Raw genomic sequence first — 17,727 nt, forward strand, 5'->3', positions numbered from 1 at the left:
AGCCTAAAAAAAGTCAGAGATGAAAAAAAACCTCGTCATTTCAAGACAAGAGTTAAGAACGAATCAAAAAAAAGTTCAGCTATAATTAGATATAAAACTGATAGTTTTGAGATAAATGCTCAGAAATATGATAGTTTAAGTCAAAATTAAGTGATATCAGAAGAGAAAAAAACACTTAACACGAGAAATCCAAAGGTATATATATATATATATATATATACATATATATATATATATATGTATATATATATATATATATATACACATAGACATATACATATATATATATATATGTGTGTGTGTGTATATATATATATATATATATATATATATATATATATATATACACACATAGACATATACATATATATACACATACATGAGCCAGAGAGGTCAAAATATTAGTAAAGCAAAAATTTGATCAAGTGATTAAAAACAGTTTAATCTCAAAATTATGACTTTTAATCTAATAATTATGACTTTCCATTAGAAGTTGTTTTTCTAATCTGTTTTTTTTTTTCTTTTACTGTCAGGAAAGGGCTTCCATACACAGATGCTCTCCATGACACTAGAAATAAGCAGAGTCCCCTCAGCAGGTTGGTTATTTCTCCCATTGTAAACATTGACTGGTTGATAAAACTACTCATGGGCCGTTTAGATTCACAAACAGATCACATATATTGATCACATGAAAGCAAATATATGAGCAGAAGGAAAATAAATAGTTTTTTGTTTTTTTTTTGGAATACTGCTCGTTACGGTTTTGGGGGGGTGGGGTGTTTGGCAGACATATTGGACTTTCATGTTACTCTCCGCTGAGTTTTCAGCAACTGTGTATCGATTTGTGTCCATTGAGGTCAGTCAGGTCAGTGCTGGTAGTGTGGTACAGAGATGTGCTGGTGGTGGTAGCTGCTGTGATGGGGAGGATAGAGGAGGTCGGGGGTCTGAGGAGCCAAGCCGGTGCACAGTGGTTCATGGCTGCTCAGCACCGATGACAGATACTTGGCCTCCTCCGTCAGCTGCTTCACCTCCTTCCTCAGGGCGGCGTTCTCCTTCTCTAGGTTCTCACTCTCCTGGAAACACATCATTACGTTGGTTAGTTTCGCGGCGCATTTATGTCACAGTGACACCGTCCCATCCACCTCCCCACTGTTGGTATGAATTCATACTGAAGAATACATTTTCCATTATTAGAAATTCTATTTGCATTCAAAGGGCATTGCTTTTTTACTTCACTCTTCTACAACATGTTTCCCTGTTCTTAAAAAGTAGATTGTGTCACTTAAAAAAGACGCTTTTTGAGCAATCGTTTTGCCTAGAATACATCCTGCAACCTCACTGTGGACTTGCATCACCTCTCCAGGAAATTTGGCCAGAGGATGATTGCCTCACAGCAGCACAGTGGTGCAGTGGTCAGCACTGTTGCATCACAGCAAGAAGGTTCGAGCCCAGGCTGGAGCACAGGGTCTCTCTGTGTGGAGTCTGCATGTTCTCTCTGTTCCTGCGTGGGTTCTCTCTGGTACTCCAGCTTCCTCCCACAGTCCAAAGACATCAAGAGGGGACGAGGCTGATTGATACTCTAAATTGACTGTAGGTGTGACTGTGAGTGTGAATGGTTGGTTGCTCTATGTGTTGGCCCTGTGATGGACTGGTGACCTGTCCAGGGTGAACCCCGCCTCTCGCCTGAAGGCACCCCCTGCAACCCTGAATGGATCAGCGGTATAGAAAATGCAGAAAATGGATGGATGGATGATTGCCTCCCATGTACTGAGACATCTTCAGGAGGTGAAGTCTCTTACAGTCTACACAGTATTTTAACAAAGCCACGAACCAGCGTGAGACTTTATTCTTTCTTTAAACAGGTTATGTCATCAGTCAACTTCAAGCTTTTTTGAATGATATTTTAAGGAACACTTCTCAGGACATATTCTTATTTGTCATCGTCCTCAGAGCCAGACAAAGAGGTAGATACCCTTCTATTCTCTGTGTATGCATGAGAGAGTTGAGATCCACAAGACTAGCTGACCACTTGTTAGCTTAGCACAATGAATTAGAGTTAAAGGGAATGCGTTAGCATTCCTCCGCCAAAAGTCATCCAATGCACTTTCCTCCAAAATGATTACTTGCATGAACTAGAGCTGTGCCTAACTTTCATGACGAAATGATAATTACAAATCCCCAAATATTGTCATTTTAGAATCTTGGTCGGAACGACTTTCTCGACCGGGGGCGGTGACTTGACGCAGCCCCTCAAAAGCCTCATATCTTTGGCCAAAAAAACAGGACTAGAAGAGCATTTTCTCTCATGGAAAACACACGCAGGGGTGAGCAGGTTTTTATCCTGGACAAAGCAAATCCTGAAAATTATCTATTTGAGGAGTTTTGACAAAGGTATGCTAACACTTCCCTTCCACTACCACTCATCGTGCTAAGCTCGCTGGTCTCTATGTGTTTATCTTACAGTCTGTGTATAAGAAAATGGATTTTTTTTTTTTAAGTGGGCATGTTCTTTTAAAGACCATTCTAAACTATTCTGACATTTCTGATTTAAAAAATAAAATAAAATTCCTAAATAAAAGTCTATGTGGTAATTTTGTGACCCACTTTTTTTTAATGATTGATGACATTTCTCTCCTGTGTGGGAGGAGCTCAGGGGGAAACCTTCCATGCAGGTAATATAAAAGGTCATCACAACATGGCCAGAATATCATAGTGCTGATCTTTAGCTAGTTATTGGCAAAGAGGTTCTGGGCAAACCCCGACACATGCGTCACTTAGCCAAATACATCCCACTGATATCAACGCTTTACAAGAAGTGACTGATGTTTTCTCCCCTCCTGCCCACGTTGCTGAATTTCAAGTTCATTTACAAAGAAGAAGAAAAAATACTACTGAAGAAACAGGAAACAAGCCTGGTGTCGTAGAGAGGGAAAATTCACCTTCCTGTTTATGTAGCATGATGATAGAAGTAAAACCACAACCTATGCTCTGTGGTCCCCTGGCGCTCTCTTGAGAGTTTTTAAAGAGACCGATAATATTTGACAGAAGGCAGGACATAGAGTTTGCAGACCTGCTGCATTGACAGGAGGATTCATTAACTTTTACACTCAGTGGTTTGCTGTCGTTGTTGATGACTTGTTTCAAGCGATATTAAAGTCTTTAAAAAATGATATCCCTGTAAGTGTATAACAATAAACTGCAGGACTCTAGGAATGTTGGTGGTGCTGTTAGCAGCATTTTTGTTCCTTTTAATGTGGGAAAAAAAGAACAGTTTGGATGACGAGTGGATAATGTGTAGCAGGGAAATCCATTGATTAGCATGCTAACGAGCTCATTGTGGTGCCGTTTTTTTTTTTTTTTTAAGGTCTTAGGATGTAGCGCTGACCGCACGCAAATTAACATACTTTGACCAGCTAATGCATGGTTTTACTGTGGCTGTGCTTTATGTAGCTATCGTGCTAAAATCTGAGCTAAACTCTCTGAAGAGTGGGAAAACAATGACTCACTCACCAGCTTACTTTTGTGAATATGTGATGGGACGAACTACCAACAGGCTAAAGAACCCAGAGAGAGAGAACTCATGGATATGGGCATCAATGAGGCTTCAGCATGACGAATGTGAAAAATGTGGGAGGCTGACACTTTGAGTACCAAGGTGTTAAACAAGCATTTTGTCTCTAATAGGGCAAATATGTAAGTTAGCAGGCTGCTAGCTCGCTAACATACAGCCAACACTGTCTGAACAGTGAGTTGCTGCTGACTTACAAGCTAGGGCTTCCAGTGGCAGCCCCCGAGCTGTCTGTGTGAGTAAGAATGAGCGAATAAATTATAAAACACTTTTCCGTTAAGGTGGAAAATTGCTATTGTAATGCAGTCCATTCAGCTTTCTCACAGTTAAAACCGCAATAATACAGTGACATCTGAAATCTAATGTTTTCAGCTCGCTGCGGGCATTTTTATATATTTTATAGTTTCTCAACTCTAAGTTGTTGTTTTTTTTGGTAGTTCATGCCATCACGCAGCAGTGGCTTTTAGGCATTTTAATGCTCTTTGCCAGTAAGATGAATTTACAAGGAGCGACCTTCAGACAATACAAAGTCAAAGCATATGGACTCATGGCCCCCTGAAATGTGCTCTGCCTTTGCAGTGTTAAGTAAAGGCTGACAGCATGTAAGATATGTGTGTGTGTGTGTGTGTGTGTGTGTGTGTGTGTGTGTGTGTGTGTGTGTGTGTGTGTGTGTGTGTGTGTGTGTGTGTGTGTGTGTGTACAGTATAGCTGATGACAGTAAAGTTAGATTGTATGGTCCAGTAGTCGATTGTCTACAGTAAAGATTGACTGACTAAAATGCAAAAACATATCAGCTTCACGGTTCTTATCTTGTGCCAAGTAATAGAAGTAAAAGCTCAGATGTTCAACTAAATTGAAATTGGCAGCCAGTGAGATAAATGGGAGTCATGAACACACTTTTCTTATCCTTTTCAGAACTGCAATCTCTGGTGCAGGACTCTGGTGTAAAAGGGAGTGATGCCCACACATGCTAATTTATTCCTGAAGCTTCTGAAAACACTGAGCAGCGTCCAAGTGTTCAGCCTAGCAGAAGCCATGACACATCGCCACATGGTCAGGTAGCATTTTGTAAATATAGTGCGTACCAAGTCCTAGAGGATTAGATGTGCTGCCTGAGGATTCCTCACAGTTAAGCCTACATATTGTGTAGGTGGTTTTGAGACATGTGGCTTCGTCCAGTTATGCAGATTTCCATTTACTCACACTATTACACTATTTTTTTAAACAAAACAATGCTGCTTCAGATCTAACAGTGTGTACCGACAGCACCATTGATAATCTGCCTTGTATCCAGCAAAGAAACATTTCTTTTCTATTGTAAGCGAGACTTCTTTTTTTGTTGTTTAAGTAGCTTTTAGCAGCCTATAATCTGCTTGAACTAGATCTTCAGTTCTTTGTTTCAAGCGATGTCGAAGCATCTTCTCACCAAGTGAAGGCTGTCAGCTTTCTGAGTTTGTCTCATCCTGCTTTTCTGCGCAGCGATCCTGTTCTTCTCCCTCCGCATGACCTTCTTCACATCGTCAGAGGAGCTCTAACAAAACAAACATTTGGAAAGTTTGCATGGAAACATTTAGGGTTGCAAGATGATGTTGATCTCACATGGAATGTCCCGAGGGTTGTGATGAAACTGAAGAGAGACTGCGGTGTTCGGTGCCTGCTTGTGTGTGAGGTTTTACTGGTTTTTGATGGCAGTTTGACCAAAGATGGGCTCAACGGACCAAACGTGAGAGGCTGGGTCAGGGAGGGGCTCAGTCATTGGTTAGGTGTAACGCACACCCTGTTTCATGTCCTGAACACTCCATTTTCTTAGTATCGTAATAACTAATAGGTGGCACATCAAAGAAATTTAAAGATAACATATTTCAAAATGACAGTTTATATCCGCCTAACTAAAAACAAGTGATGTAAATGGGTCAATCCGGATCATGTGACATTCAGAAACGAATGTTTTATCTTCTGTAAGAAAAGGAGCAGCGTGTTATCCTGCGGGGGGGGGGGGGGGGGGGTGACAGGGCAGAGTCTGAGTACAATACTGTATCTAACACACAATCTGTTCCTGACAACTCTTAGAATCATTCACACGCAGTGAATTCACAAAAACAAAAGATCCCAGCAACTTGGACAAGTGATTAATTCTGTATTTCGCTTGCAGAAGCCTACACTTGAAGCGAGTCATGCAACCCGTGTGTGTGTGCGTGTGTGTGTGTGTGTGTGAAACACTCTGAGAAACTGTGAAAAGAGCCCACAAACATCAACTGTACTCCTGCCACTCAGACGTGCACGAAGCACTGCTCCAAACCAAACATGTAGTAAGCACATGTTGTCGTCAGTCTCAAGGGTTATTGTTCATCTTGTCATTGCTAATTCTATTTCAGTTTACAAGGTGAAGAACGGAGGTTACTTACCGGCCGGCTTCCAGGTGATGGCGACTTGTAACTTGTGTCATTGCTGTCAGAACCCTGAGCCATAGCCAACCACGCTGACTGAAACTCTGTGTCTTTATCCACTTCTGCTTTTTGTTTCCGAGTATATCTGTGTGTTAAAATGTGTGTGTGTGTGTGTGTGTGTGTGAAAGAGAGAGGGGAGTACTAGAAGGACCTCTGAGTCGAACTTGGTTTACTTCTTAATGAGTAATGAGTCTCTTTCTTCCCTCTTTTCTTTGCTTACTCGCCTCCCTCTCTGTCACGCTTTCATGCTCTCTCTCTCTCTCACTCACTCATTCTCTCTCTCTCACTCACTCTCTCTCTGACTCTCTCTCTGACACACAAACATACTGTGAGACTACATGCCTGTCTAATTAGCACTATCTGATGTGGCTTCTTGTAAGAAAGTCACATGTCTGCTGGAAAGCTGAAGCACATCATCTTGTAACCTCCAGAAAAAGAACACGCTGGTTGACACAGTTAAAGAGTGGGCAAATTACAGTTACACACATTGTTTTTACGCAATAAATATTTTTGCTCAACATGAGAACAAAGTACATAGGCAACCGTAAAAAGAAAGATAAGGTATTATAATCAGATGTGATTATCTATGTGTTCGTCTATATTTGTCCTTAAATGTTAGGATCCAAAATATTGTGAACTCGTATTTGTGGGGTCAAAATGTACCGGTAAAGATTGCCGTTAGAGGGTCAAGGGTTGGTTTTTAGGGTGACTTAGAATGAGGTAAAGCCGCAAAACTAACCAGTTGAAAGACTGGGTAAAGGGGAACTTTGAGAAAAAAGATGGATTTTTTAAAAAAAGCGTTCCCATTTGGGTCAGTTCTAGTTAGGTTTACATTTCCAGGAAATTCACGTCATGTAAATAACTCAAAAGTGACTAAATATCTGGAGAAAAATGACGTTTCTAGTGTGTCTAATTCCCTATTGTGTTGTATTCCTAGAAAGAAAGCTAGAAAATAAAATTCAAAGGAAATTTGATTGCAACACTGTAAATGGGAGAATCCAGGTGTGCAAAAACACGAGGCGAACCCCTGATGGTATGCTGACGATACTGCAGAGAGAGAGAGCGCGATGGAGTGAGACAAAGCGAGAGACCATGGTCATCTTGTGCTACGTGTAGCCGCTAAAGCAGTCGTCTGTACAATAATTTGGAAGGGAACAAGTCCCCCTTCCCTTAACATGCACAAAGTGGAGCCAGCGGTGCTTTAACGACAGAAGTTTGAGGAAGCGAAACAAGATTTGATGCAGCCAACAGCCCAAAACACACATTTTGTTAGCTAGCTAGCTAATTAGCTGAACTGTCTCAGTTTAAGCCGCTAAAAGTTGAAAACTGAATGATGGGGGGGGGGGGGGGGGGGTGTGTGTGTCATGATATTAACCGGTTGAGATTGGTAGGTATGTGCTGACGTAAGAACATGTAGGTTTTTTTGCTTTACAGGGAAGATTCATTTCTGTATGTGTGTGTGTGTGTGTGTGTGTGTGTGTGTGTGTGTGCGCGCGTGTGTGTGTGCACATTAGATGGGTATTCCCTTCCTCTTTTTTTAGCAGCTTCTGTTTCGACTCAGTCCCCTAGAGATGGTATATCCCAAAACTCCACGTGGATGAGTGACTTGTGAATACCAACACATGCTTCATGGTAATTTCCAGAAGTCCACCATGGTTTCTTGCTTGTGACACACCTGCTGCAATGCAGTTAGGCAACGTCGAGGCTTCGGCCATTCCTGAAGGGGCCCATCAAAAACCCCACCAAAAAATTTTCTCATTGTGTCTCTGAAGAATAAGAGGGATTTTAACCTACAGTTTGAGGAGGTGAAATTATTCAATGAATATACAGAGAAGTGGGGGCAGACATACTGGAAACGTGCCCACTGCGCGTCTGACACATGCCGATGCTTTATTATTCAGTCGGTGGTGACTCTAAAGCCGCTGTGCCATTTAATTATTGTGTCGTTTGCCCTCATCACGAGGTAGCATTTGGCGGCACAAGAACAAGATTTCCTTGTGAGAAAAAAAAAGAAAAAAAGAAAAGAATCAGGACCAAAACAGCTTTGCTTTGCAGAACAACCCTCCCACACAAAAACATGTTCCACCATCACAGGAATTTTGAAGAGCTTGGGCAAGGGCAGACATTTCTAATACTTGGCATTTAAAGCTGTCCAAGAGAGTTGAAGCTGTAAAAAGAAAGCTGATTAGTCAAATGTTGCTTTCACGAGAACACAGACAAAAAAACAGTACAAACATTGAGTGTTTGGATGTCAGGAAAACAAGGTTTGGAACAATTTCTCAACTTTAAGTGACGTTATGATGGATATGACAAGGCTTTTTTGTCTGCACCGCAAGATCAAATCCAACTGAGGATTAACAAAACAAACAGAGCGAGACTGATTAGCACAAACGCTTGTGTCGTAATATGAGCTTTTCACAAAATAAGAATAAACTCTCGCGCTCTCATTCATTGATACGTGTGATTTAAGTTTCTTCATTTCTGACACACTTGAAAATACCCCCCCCCCCCAAAAAAATGACTGTCAATGGTGAGAGGTTTCTGATAAACAACAAATGATCACAGTAAAGTTGAGAACTGTGACGTCTTTTGACGATTGCAATGATTGTAATCATCTCTACACAGGTTGCGGTTTGGAATTATACTCAGATACAGTAAATATTCTCTTCATGGTGGAGGTCAGTCGTGAGTTCCTGCAGTGAATGTGCGCACCGCACGGACAAGTCTCACCAACGATACTTGTCAAATTTCAAATTAGAAATAACTCATCCATCGTAAAACTCCTTGCACCAAATATGACAGAATCGTCTCAGAAAGAAAAAAGGGGCTGTTACAGGTTGATAATTTTGAAAATGAAAAACAAAAACAAAAAACAACTCATGACGAGGTTTGTGTTGTTGTTGTTGTTGTTGTTGTTGTTGTTGTTGCTTGCAAGTAGTGAAATAATGTGGAAAAGGAGTAAGCAACATTCTCCACTTGGTGGAGGTGTTTGGTTCGTTTGGCACAACAAAAAAAATTTTCTTTGTTTTTTTTCTTTTACATTTGACTTTCATCATCCAAACTCCATATATACAGACTAATTCCCTCCATCCGTCCATTTTCTACCACTTATCCTGTTAAGGTTGGGGGGTGGGGGGGGGGTGGGATCTGGAGCCTATCCCAGCTGCCTTCGGGTGAGAGGCAGGGTTCACCCCGGACGGGTCGCCAGTCCATCACAGAATACAGACTAATTGCTCCAGTTTATCGGCTGATCCTCCAGTATGACGACATTCATATGCAGGCATTATGTGTGTCTATGTTAGAATCATTTTCTTTATGGTGCATCTGGTACAGTCTACTGCCTACTGTACATGTCACCCAGTGATTCTCCTTCACTGATGAGGGAATAAACCTGATAAAACATCATGTATGAAGAATGTTGAATTTGCTGCCACCTGCTGGCCAGAAATACTCCACTGCTGTTGGTGTAGTTGCAGTTGTCTGCCAGGTGGAGGTGCTGTCGGACGCTGGTTGGTGAGGTTATTTTAGGGTGGTAATAATAAGAGAAAGGAGGAGTGGGACGCTGTTGTGTGACGTCATCATATACCGGGTGAGTGTGTGTTGAGACAGGAGTGTAAAAAGACCGAGTCCCGCTGTGTTGCTCAGGCTGCACTACAGCGTCTATTCTCAGGCGCGATCCCGCTACTGAGCGGTACGGGGGCTTTGACCTGCTCCGTTTCCGGCCTGGGCCGGTGCACCCCTCCTTGGGCGACCTGGTGGTCCCGGGCTCCCCCAGGAGCACCATATCGATACCGGACTTAACGCGGACGCCTGATCAACATAGTCCCCTGCAGCTCAGAGCTCCTGAGCTCAAACGGTCCTCCGGCCTCAGCCTCCCGGTAGCTTGGATTACAGGCGCGCGCCACCGCACCCGGCGACAGAGCCACGCGCCCACAGGGCTTTTGACTCTGACGTCATCTGGAAGGAAAACAGCTGCTGCAATAAAGGAAGATCAAATATAATTGACTGTAATGGGACACAACTGTTCATTTGATAACTAATAACAAGGGAAAAGATGATAAATAACTTTTACTTTGCCAGACCTGTGCTGCCGGGCTTTAATCCATGTCTTAATCTTATATTTATACATCTTTTCAATCATTTCCTGTTATATGATTAAGATGGAGTCGTTGTTCAACATGCAAATGTCATCGAAGTAATAAACATGAGCAGATGTCTACACTGGTCACAGGCATCACTTCCTGCATATAAACTCATTAAACTTGTGAATGAACACATGAAAAAATATTAAAAAGTGAACAATTAAACAAGAAACAATAAAAGGCCGTGACATGAATGGACTGCCCAGGTGATAGTGACTTTATTTCCTGAACGTGATTTACTTCCCCTCGCTTCAGTTGCATTTTCTGTAATAAAACGAAGCAAAATCTGGGGCTGGACTGTCTCTACGCGATGCGCTCTTCAGCTTCCCCCCCAAAAAACAGACCAAATCTGTAAACCAGAATAAAAATGTTGTTTTTATTCCAACAGGATCATCAGTACAGTCAAATGTCAGCATTCCTCTTCACAAGGAGCCCCAGTTACTCATTTGTAATAAGAATATAATTTTAATGAGTAGAAATCCAATCACAAACCAGACACACACACAAAAAATCATGTCCACTTTTGTCTTCATTAAACAGGAAAAAAACACAAAGATACAATAGAAAAGATGCAAATTTCAATAGATAAAAGGTGATTTTATATATTTATCAGGTCAGGATGAATATTTGTGATATATTCCTTATTTTAGCATATTTTTTACGTTCGAAACTTCCCCCACTAAATTAGAATGAAAGCGAGGAACACGTAATAGCTGCCGTTTTGCTCCTCGGTATTTTAAAAAGGCTCCGTGAATATAAATACATGAAGAATGACGATCGAAGGGTTAATTTGTGTCAGCAGTTAATTACAGCTTCCTTTTCAAATGAGAACAATGAATCAAAATACATTCCTTTGTCATTGTTCCGCTCATTCTCCTGTCTGATATCACCGATACCTGATTTCAAACTTGAAACGGAGAACAACAGCTCCGGTCAACAAGTAGATCGCATCTCCGTGAACCAGCAGCGTGAAGAACATGAGACTGAACAAATGCTGAGGTCTTTTTTTTTTTTCTTTCTTTTTTTCTTTTAATATTCCGGTGGCATCAGCAAAAAAAATTCTTACAAAACACTTGGTGAAAATACGTCAAAAGAATATGTCACATAGATGAAAATCAAACGTTGAAAATGCTGAGAATGTCTCCACTGGTTTCACATCAGCCTGTCAGGAGTGGATTAGCTGCCGGACAGAGAGGGACAAAAACATATTAGTTGTTGCGAAATGTTGACGACAATTGCAGTCCCAACCATCTAAATAACAATTTGAAATCAAACAATGTTCTTCATATGTAAAACATGACGTTGTTTTTAAATCAGTGCATGTCTTTTCGAAGCCTCTCCTGCTGACAGTGAATGGGTGCCCCTGTTTGTTTATCCAACTGATTTCATGTAAACAACTTGGCTCGTTCACCTGTTCTGTGTTTTCGTCCATTTCAGGGCGTGTCTGGGAGGTACTGATGTCGTCGGGTGGTAAAAGGTGCATCCGGTTCGTTTACACTGGCCCGCGAAGCGACAAGGCTGAGGACAGAGAAACTCACGTCAAAGCACTTTCTACTGACATCGGTGAAGGACTGTAGACATAAATCCAGTTTTCTTTCTTTTCTTTTTAAAAAATAAGAGCCACTTCCTGGTGCCGTGAAAGGAATCCTGTCTTACCTTGGGATGATAATACGCACAGTCCATCTTCTTGCACTCTGGAAAGAAGCGGCACACACTTGTTGTTTGAACTGCCGGCACAACTGTGAACACACGTGCAGCCACATTAGAGAGCTCCACACCACTGGGGGGATTTTTCCCATCGTATGCTGTTGAATCACACGCTATTTGACCACATGGTTTAAAATTATATGCCTTCTTTGTTTAACTCTTTGGGCCATCAGATGTGATTTCTTTGCAGATAAATTGCAAATAAAACTTATCTTGATTTATGGAGACATGAAATGTTTCTGAATGACTGAAATAACCTGAAACTTAACACCTTGGGGTCTCGTGTCACGTGGAGGTAGTTAAACTCTGACAGTTAAGAGAAATGATTCGCTGAGAGCAACAGACACGCCGCTGGGATTGAGCTGCAACAAAGATGCATCGAATGCAGACTTGACTACACGTGGTGCTGATTGTTCATTCGTACCCTGTCATGTCCTTCTACAAAGATGACAAAGAAACTCTTCAAATGCTTATTTTTTTCAATGGAGCTTTGACTTGATCAGCCTCAGTATCTTCAACCTGTTATCCTGGGTTTGGCCGTCTTAAGACTAGAGAAGTTCCTCGACTGATACTGACATTTTACGTGTTCTCATACATTTTTTAAATCTAGAATTTTGTAAATTATATATTTTCCTGTGAGCAGGAGGACCTAGCTGTGGCATCATCAGTGAATTTGAGTTGGAAAAAGGTTGGCGGTCAAATCTCTGGCACTCCCTAACCCTTGCTCAAGGACTACCAGTGATGGCCGTCACGTGTTTACATTCTGCTGTTCATTCCACATCCAGCTCAAGTGTGCGCGGTCTCACACACAGACAGACGTGTTCGTCATAAACAGACCTTTTCCCGGCCCGGGCTGAGGGGCAGCTGTGCTTCTGCGGCTGACGTGAGTGAAGGGGCAGTCTGGCTTTGAGCACCTAGCATCGTATTTACAGTTGGGATGCACAAAAAGGCATTTGTCCCCAAACTTGCACCTGGGAAATGTCCTGCAGGGAGACACAGGTGTTAATCAATAAGCGAGCGATTAAAAGCTTCATTGTTATTTTAGCAGCGAAGCTACTCACTTGCACTGTGTCGTTGGGTGATGATACGGACAATCATCTCCAGTCTTGCAGACGGGCCAGAACTTGCAGCGCTCCATAACCTTCTGCTTCTTCAAGGGCACGTCGTCGTCCTCCACCAGCTCCACGTCCATCACATCCTCTGTCAAAAGAAGGCAAGAATGTAAAAGGTTGCAACTGAGGACCGAAGAATGAAGACTGAAGACGCAGTACCTTCTAGTGAGGTGAGTCCTCCTTGTAGTCTGTGAAGGACGCTAACTTTAGACTCCCTGTTGACGTGCACCGTCGCCTCGGTGAGCTTCGAGGGTGGTCTCACATCATCTAGTTCGCCGTCACATTCTGTTAAGTTACCCAGCGGACTTGGGACCCCGTCTAACGTCACGATGAACTTGGGGCTGGCAGAGTCATCCCTCTCTTTACTAGTGTGAGAAAGAAGAAGATCAAAAAATCTACACACACTTCTGTTTCTGTATAGATGGGACAGATGAGAGAGTGCCCTCTTGTGGTTGATGTGCTGGTGTACCTGGCCTGGACGGTGCGCGGTAAAGCGGGATGGACGTCGTCTTTAAGCTTGAGCCGCTGCTGGTTCCTGGCGTTGGACTCTTCCATCTGTGGTTGACTCATTATGAAGGAGCGGGTATCAAATGGCTTCGTCTCACTGCTTACAGCAACCTCCACTGGAGTCACATGACCAAGAGAGTTGAGATAAACATCTCAAGTGAAGCATCTTTGCAAACGATTACCATTTTTGTTTGTGAGAAAAACCAAAAGATTAAAAAAAAAAAAAAACTCACTGTAATTGCTCCTTTCTCGCACATCATTGCGCTCTGGGATGTCCAACTGAAGGCGTGAAGCTAAAGATCTGTTTTGAGCTGATGGACAAATGCAATAAGCATGAACAACACAACAAAACATTCTGGACATTCGCTCTGCGTCATTGTGTGGCTGGTACACATACTCAAGAGAGCAGAGACTCATCATAGGCTTATCATACTCTATGCTGATGACACGTGTGTGTTTAGGCTATTTACCCTGAACCTATATACAGCAATGTCTTATGACTGCCATTTACAGGGTGAAAGAAACCACACTGGGTTAAACAGATGAGCTGTAACCATGGTAACAAAGGTAAGCGACTGCGTCAGGCCACATAGGACATAGAACTGAATACCTGCTGGGTCACTTGTGCTAACTAATTTGTCTGACTTGGATCACGTTCAGAGGGAAAAATACAACCCTAGCCACCCTGTAGTTGATATGTAGTACTGTGAATATCCTTAACATACAGTCAACGAGTACTATCTAACAGGAAGTGGGGCCACTGTAGAGTTTTCAAGTGTTTGTTCCTGCTTAGCTTCTCTATGTTAAAACCTACATACCGAGAGTTCTGGAGGGAGGTAGATCTGCAGATGTGTAGGCCTGCTGAACTCTGGGGGCCAGGTTATGAAGGTGCTCCTGGACCAGCTGGATGGCTGCGTTCATCTCCTCGTTACTGGCCAGGCGAGTGCGAGGCGCCACAGGGACTGTCTGCCTCTGTGGCACTGAGGAGGACAAAGACAAATGTCGTTACTGTACTTCTTCCAAAAAGCCAGTGAAAAATATTACTGATTTGATTAAAAGGAAGTTAGTAGTTTGAAAAACTAAATGCTTAAAATACAGAGCATGTAGAGTGAGTCATACTTGAAGGAAAGGCTGTAGTTTTGGTGATGGAGTCCTGGGCCTCAGAGATCGCCTTCAGTATCAGATTCCTGTTCGCTTGCTTGGCTGGTGGCAGAGTAGGTCTGAAACAATTGAGACGAAACTCTTTTTAGATCCGACAAACTTGACTGTTAACATTTACCTTCATTTCTGATGCTGATTATCTTTTTGACACTGACTTGCGCTCTGGTTTAGAGGGGAGCGACACTCTACTGGACAAGCCTCTTCCTCCGTAGCTGCTATCCTCCTCATCAACGTCATCACTGTCCTCGTCTGCGGCTCGGTTTACTCGCACAACCGAACTCGCGACCGGTGCCTTGCGCTTCCGAGACAACTCCTCCTGTTGGGAGTAACGTGTAGAAAATATTATGTCCATTTTGATGTCAAACAAGATTTCATCAGTGTACTAGAAGGCCAACGATACCCTTGTGGACACGCTCCTGGAGGTTGCACTGCTCCTACTCTCCTGTTGCCTGGCGTGAGAGGATCCTTCCATGGGTCGAAGCAAGTCTGCTGAGCTGACTGACGCTAACTTGCTCTGACCTGCCCGGTAGATTTCTGCTGAGGGTCGACCACGTGCTCGTCCGGGGTTGGCACCTATTTCTAAGGGGTCCTCAGCAATGAGGTCATCATCCATCTCTGGTTTGATGTCAATAATCGCCTCAGAGGGGAGCAGCTCCATAAGAGGTTTCACAGTGGAGGTAAGACGGGAGGAAATCTTCTCTATGGAGCCCCTCCTGAGAGGAAACAAGAATATTAGAATCTTTTTTAATGTGTGTCGTGTAGATAGCAGTACATGAAGGAAGGAGAACATACCTGTTTTCATGCGCAGAACTGGACACGCGTGCTTCACTCCTGTCAGAGCGGGAGCTGGACACTGCCAGCGCCTTTGAATCCTCCATCCTGCTGTCATCAATCACAGACAATCGGGGCTTCGCAGTCACGGTGCTGCTGTCAGACTGCAGCTCATGTCTGAGTGAGGCAGGTTCTGGGGGGAGGGAGGGGGCGAAGTTGTCATACTTAACTGCACAGATTTATGTGGCACTTCGTGCTCCTGTAACGTGCTGAAATGAGAACATTTCTGAGCATCTAGATAACACACACAAGGTCGCTCCAGCTCCCAGTCTGGTACACTTAACAGCAAATGGAAAAGTACCGGGATGGTAGGGGCACAACTGTGGGCCTTCATTAAGAAATAAAACTTGTCTGAGCAAATTCTATTTAACAGGTCTGGCAAAGAAATCATCAAGACTCTCAGCAACAAGGGATTATTTTTCCTACAGACAGCAGGTTATCACTTTGGTGGGTAGAAGAGTTCAGAATGCACTAAGTGCGAAAGTAACTTACCAACAGCAACCGTTCTTAATTTCTCCAGGACACCATGAAGCCTAAAACAAATCAAGAGATCAACGTAGTGAAAAGACAAGAAAATAAACGTGTCAGAAGTGTTGAGAAAAAAAAATGCAAACACAGACGAAAGTTTCCCTGTGTGTTCTCGTACCAGGCTGTGAACTTGATTGTGTTGTTTCCAAGAAAAAGGGAGAGATCGTCTGCCATCTGTTGAGAGGTTTTCCTGTTTGCTACCATCACCATGATGTAATCAGGAAGTTCCTCATCTACAAATAATCAAAGTACATCATTGCACCACAAATAAGCATCAATTTTGCAAGTTTAAAGTGAAGTTGGATTAATCAATGGCAGTAATATCTCTCTTTATTTGTACTAATATTACTCAGTTATGTGAATAGTACATTGCAAAATATATATTTTACCAATGGTCCCACATCCCCAAAGGGTTCCAAATCAAGACTGGATCAATAAAACAACCTCTTGAATGAAATTTTATTCTTTTCTTCAAGTTTGATGCAGTCAGTAATGATAGCCGTAACATCTTCATAGTTCAATTAGGAGACACTTGGGGGAAAAAAACAGTTATTTCCTTATCAGATATTTGTTTAATATCAATTACAAAAACATCAACCCTCAAAATATGTGTTACATGAGCCTACCATATTTGTTCAACATTTTTCATTGTACGGACACGTGTGTTTGCATTACTGAACATTAGAATGGGTTCGAGTCATTCAAACATGAACTGCCTGGCGATCCCTGAATACTGAATATCCAGCTTGATATCAGCTTCCTTAACTTACCAATATAAGCGCCGAGTTCCTGGAGCTTGCCCTTGATCGCGGCCTGCAATTCATGAACAGTTATTTCAGTGGTATTTATTTAAGCAACTTACAGATATTGACCGTTGGGAAACAATGGACATTTCTTTCCTGCTTGCGCCTACAAACCAACAAACGAGTACTATATCGTTACTGTCCTGTGTTGTGAGGGTAAGCAGAGTTATCAACTCATTAACCTGCTAGCTAGCGACCTCATTACGTGATGTAACGGGCAAACCAGCCGTTGGCCTGTAAATAAAACCGCTTGATACCATTTTGCTAGGCAGACGACAGACAGCTAACATGCTAGCAGCGAGCGGCATCGTGTTACAGTAACATGAATCTGGCTAAATGCGATGCAGAACACTTAAAGACAGCAAGTGTGTTATAACTCACTCGTATTTTCTTGCTAATCTCTGCCCCGATTTCCATAATTACAGTTTGTAATAATCAAGTTATCCCCAAGAAGCAACTGCTATGCTCCTCCGCTAACAAATACGATGCAGGTCACGTGACTGGCTCGGGCAGCTGAGAGGGGACAAACGGGGTTAAAGTCAAATCGTTTGTACGTCTATAAATAAAAGGCTAAAAACTGGATGGTACTTTTTAGACTTGTATTGAATCTGATGTAAAAAAAAAAAGAAAAAAAAAAGAGGAAATTACCAACTTTAGAAAACATATTGTTGAATAAAGGGGTATGGTATCCAATTTATTGGAAAATTAATGGCCATGGGTTTAGTCACAGTCATTCTGACAGGCATCTCAGATTCTAAAACCCAGACTTTGATCTCTAAATCCCAGATAATCTCATAGAAAGTCAAAGCCATCCTAGCAAAATGTTTATTGTCACCTTGATCAGAATGAATTTGAATTGTAGCCTTTCGGCTCTGACTTTGGGCACCATTGAAAAATGACAAAGAGGTCTGCAAAAGAGAA

The 17,727-nt window shown here is 42.3% G+C and overlaps 2 protein-coding genes and 1 non-coding gene across 4 annotated transcripts; all 3 read right to left on the reverse strand.

The window, feature by feature from the left end:
• Nucleotides 1-377: 377 nt before the first annotated feature.
• batf (basic leucine zipper transcription factor, ATF-like) lies at nucleotides 378-6,347 on the reverse strand. The gene is made up of 3 exons (XM_086189875.1): nucleotides 5,974-6,347; nucleotides 4,995-5,099; nucleotides 378-1,073 (listed from the first exon to the last, which is right to left on the reverse strand). Exons 1-3 carry the CDS (start codon nucleotides 6,034-6,036, stop codon nucleotides 867-869), a joined length of 375 nt encoding a protein of 124 aa, XP_086046001.1. The 5' UTR covers nucleotides 6,037-6,347; the 3' UTR covers nucleotides 378-866.
• A 3,284-nt stretch (nucleotides 6,348-9,631) lies between these two features.
• LOC147243023 (signal recognition particle RNA) lies at nucleotides 9,632-9,930 on the reverse strand. The gene has a single exon (XR_015110783.1).
• Nucleotides 9,931-10,513: 583 nt separating this feature from the next.
• On the reverse strand, nucleotides 10,514-17,331 carry zc3h14 (zinc finger CCCH-type containing 14). 2 transcript variants are annotated; one of them, XM_086189873.1, is made up of 17 exons: nucleotides 17,188-17,331; nucleotides 16,774-16,816; nucleotides 16,122-16,236; nucleotides 15,968-16,008; nucleotides 15,437-15,608; nucleotides 15,045-15,357; nucleotides 14,800-14,960; nucleotides 14,603-14,703; nucleotides 14,302-14,463; nucleotides 13,717-13,794; nucleotides 13,446-13,599; nucleotides 13,136-13,341; nucleotides 12,926-13,064; nucleotides 12,702-12,847; nucleotides 11,814-11,896; nucleotides 11,569-11,675; nucleotides 10,514-11,337 (listed from the first exon to the last, which is right to left on the reverse strand). In XM_086189873.1, the coding sequence occupies exons 1-17, from the start codon at nucleotides 17,221-17,223 to the stop codon at nucleotides 11,334-11,336; spliced, it is 2,061 nt and encodes a 686-aa protein (XP_086045999.1). In that variant the 5' UTR covers nucleotides 17,224-17,331; the 3' UTR covers nucleotides 10,514-11,333. The 2 variants fall into 2 exon arrangements, with proteins under 2 accessions (XP_086045999.1, XP_086046000.1); XM_086189874.1 differs by lacking the exon at nucleotides 17,188-17,331 and adding an exon at nucleotides 16,989-17,007.
• Between the last annotated feature and the right edge of the window lie 396 nt (nucleotides 17,332-17,727).

This window comes from Aulostomus chinensis, chromosome 20 (assembly GCF_037954235.1).
Source record: "Aulostomus chinensis isolate RoL2024-O1b breed Wild chromosome 20, RoL_Achi_v1.0, whole genome shotgun sequence".
NCBI classification, from domain to species: domain Eukaryota; kingdom Metazoa; phylum Chordata; class Actinopteri; order Syngnathiformes; family Aulostomidae; genus Aulostomus; species Aulostomus chinensis.